At 48.5% G+C, this 1770-nt stretch overlaps 1 protein-coding gene across 1 annotated transcript in view; it reads left to right on the forward strand.

Moving 5' to 3' along the window:
• TULP2 (tubby like protein 2) overlaps positions 1–1543 on the forward strand; it is an 11618-nt gene extending 10075 nt beyond the window's left edge. The window contains exons 11-13 of the mRNA XM_023507885.1: positions 459–573; positions 648–746; positions 1362–1543. Coding sequence (XP_023363653.1) covers positions 459–573; positions 648–746; positions 1362–1541 — 394 coding nt within the window. The 3' untranslated portion in view covers positions 1542–1543. The remainder of the gene's footprint in view (positions 1–458; positions 574–647; positions 747–1361) is intronic.
• The last annotated feature ends 227 nt before the right edge of the window (positions 1544–1770 follow it).

The raw sequence follows: 1770 nt of genomic DNA on the forward strand, positions 1-1770 counted from the left end.
ATTAGCTGGGTGTTGTGGTGCACACCTGTAGTCCCAGTTACTCAGGAGGCTGGGCCAGGATTGCTTGAGCCCAGAACTTTGAGGTTGCTGTGAACTAGGCTTATGCCATGGCACTCATGTCTGAGCAACAGGCTAGAAGACATTTGACTTCTTGAGAAGCATGGAGCTGAGACTCCTAAGTTCTTGTGGGAGAAGAGGGGGCCTGGGATAGTTTAGTTCTTGTGTTCTAGACAAAAGAGGGTCCCTGAAAGGCTGATGTAAGTAGTTAACATACACAGCTCACTAAAGAAATGGCGGGGTGGGCAAGAGGGTGTTCCAGGCCATAGATGCAGGGAATATGGTTCTTACCATGAAAATTGATGAGAGCAGTCAATGAGATGACTTGGGAAAGCACTTAATGTATAGCCAAAGAGTAACACTTAATTGTCATTATTCTATCCACTCCCCTCCTGGAGCAGATCCAATGTCTTGGGCACCAAGTTCACCATCTTTAACAATGGGGTGAATCCCTCTAGAAAGAATATCTTCCAGGAGACTGCACAGATCAGACAGGAACTCGGAGTTGTGTGTTATGTGAGTGTCCTAGGGATGAGAGGGCAGGATAGTGGGAAGAAGGAGCAAGGCCAACTGGAATATAATATTCGCAGGAGACCAACGTTTTTGGATTGCGAGGCCCTCGGAAAATGACCGTGATTATCCCAGCAGTCGACAGCCAAAACCAGAGAATCATTTTCCAGCCACTAAACGTGAGTCCTCAAGGTCAGAAAACTCTGGGTCAATGAAGGAGGAGGGGCTGGGGCCTGTCCTCCTAGGTCCCAGAGGAGAAGGGGACCAGTGAGTTAAGGTCTTGCATGAAGCTTGGAGGGTTCTGTCAGAATTCTGTGACACAAGAAGTAAGGACTAGGGCGTCACCTGTGGCTCAAAGCAGTAGGGCGCTGGCCCCATATGCGGGAGGTGGCAGTTCATACCCAGCCCCGGCCAAAAACTGCAAAAAAAAAAAAAAAAAAGTAAGGACTAAAGACTCACAAATTCAATGTCCCAAAGATAAAAAGCTGGTTGGTGGCTGGGTGCAGTGGTTCACACCTGTAATCCTAGCACTCTGGAAGGCCGAGGCAGGCCGATTGCTTGAGCTCAGGAGTTGGAGATCAGCCTGAGCAAGAGTGAGACCCTGTCTCTACTAAAAATGAAAAACTGAGGCAAGAGGATCACTTGAGTCCAAGAGTTTGAGGTTGCTGTGAGCTGCAACGTCAGATCTCTCTATTGAGGGCAAAAAAATGAGACTCTGTCTCCAAAAAAAAAAGAGAGAGAAAAGAAAGGGTGGTTGGTGGTATGTTAACCACGCCCCCACTTTCATCTCCTAGGAACAGGAGTCACTAATGAGTCGTTTCCAACGGGGCTCCACTCAGGGGCTAGTCCTACTGCAAAACAAAACTCCTTTGTGGTGTGAGGAGAGCAGTGCCTACGTGCTCAATTTTAGTGGTCGAGTAACTCGGGCCTCAGTGAAGAACTTCCAGATCGTGCATCCGGAAGACCGTGAGTAAAGGGGTGGAGGAGTGAGCAGACGAGAACTACGTCTCCCTTCAGTCACTTGAGCGTTTTTCTAGGCAGGGTATACTCCATGCTGTCGCAAAGCTTATTGGGAATTGTAGTTTTCACTGCCCTCAGAGGGTTTCTGAACTTTGTGATTACCACACCACCACACAGCCTCTTAGAAATCCCTGTATTACTTGGGCAGGCTGAGGTGGGGGGATTGCCTGAGGTCATGAATTC

The sequence above is a fragment of the Otolemur garnettii genome, unplaced genomic scaffold (assembly GCF_000181295.1).
Source record: "Otolemur garnettii isolate 467f Iridium unplaced genomic scaffold, OtoGar3 scaffold00211, whole genome shotgun sequence".
NCBI classification, from domain to species: Eukaryota; Metazoa; Chordata; class Mammalia; order Primates; family Galagidae; genus Otolemur; species Otolemur garnettii.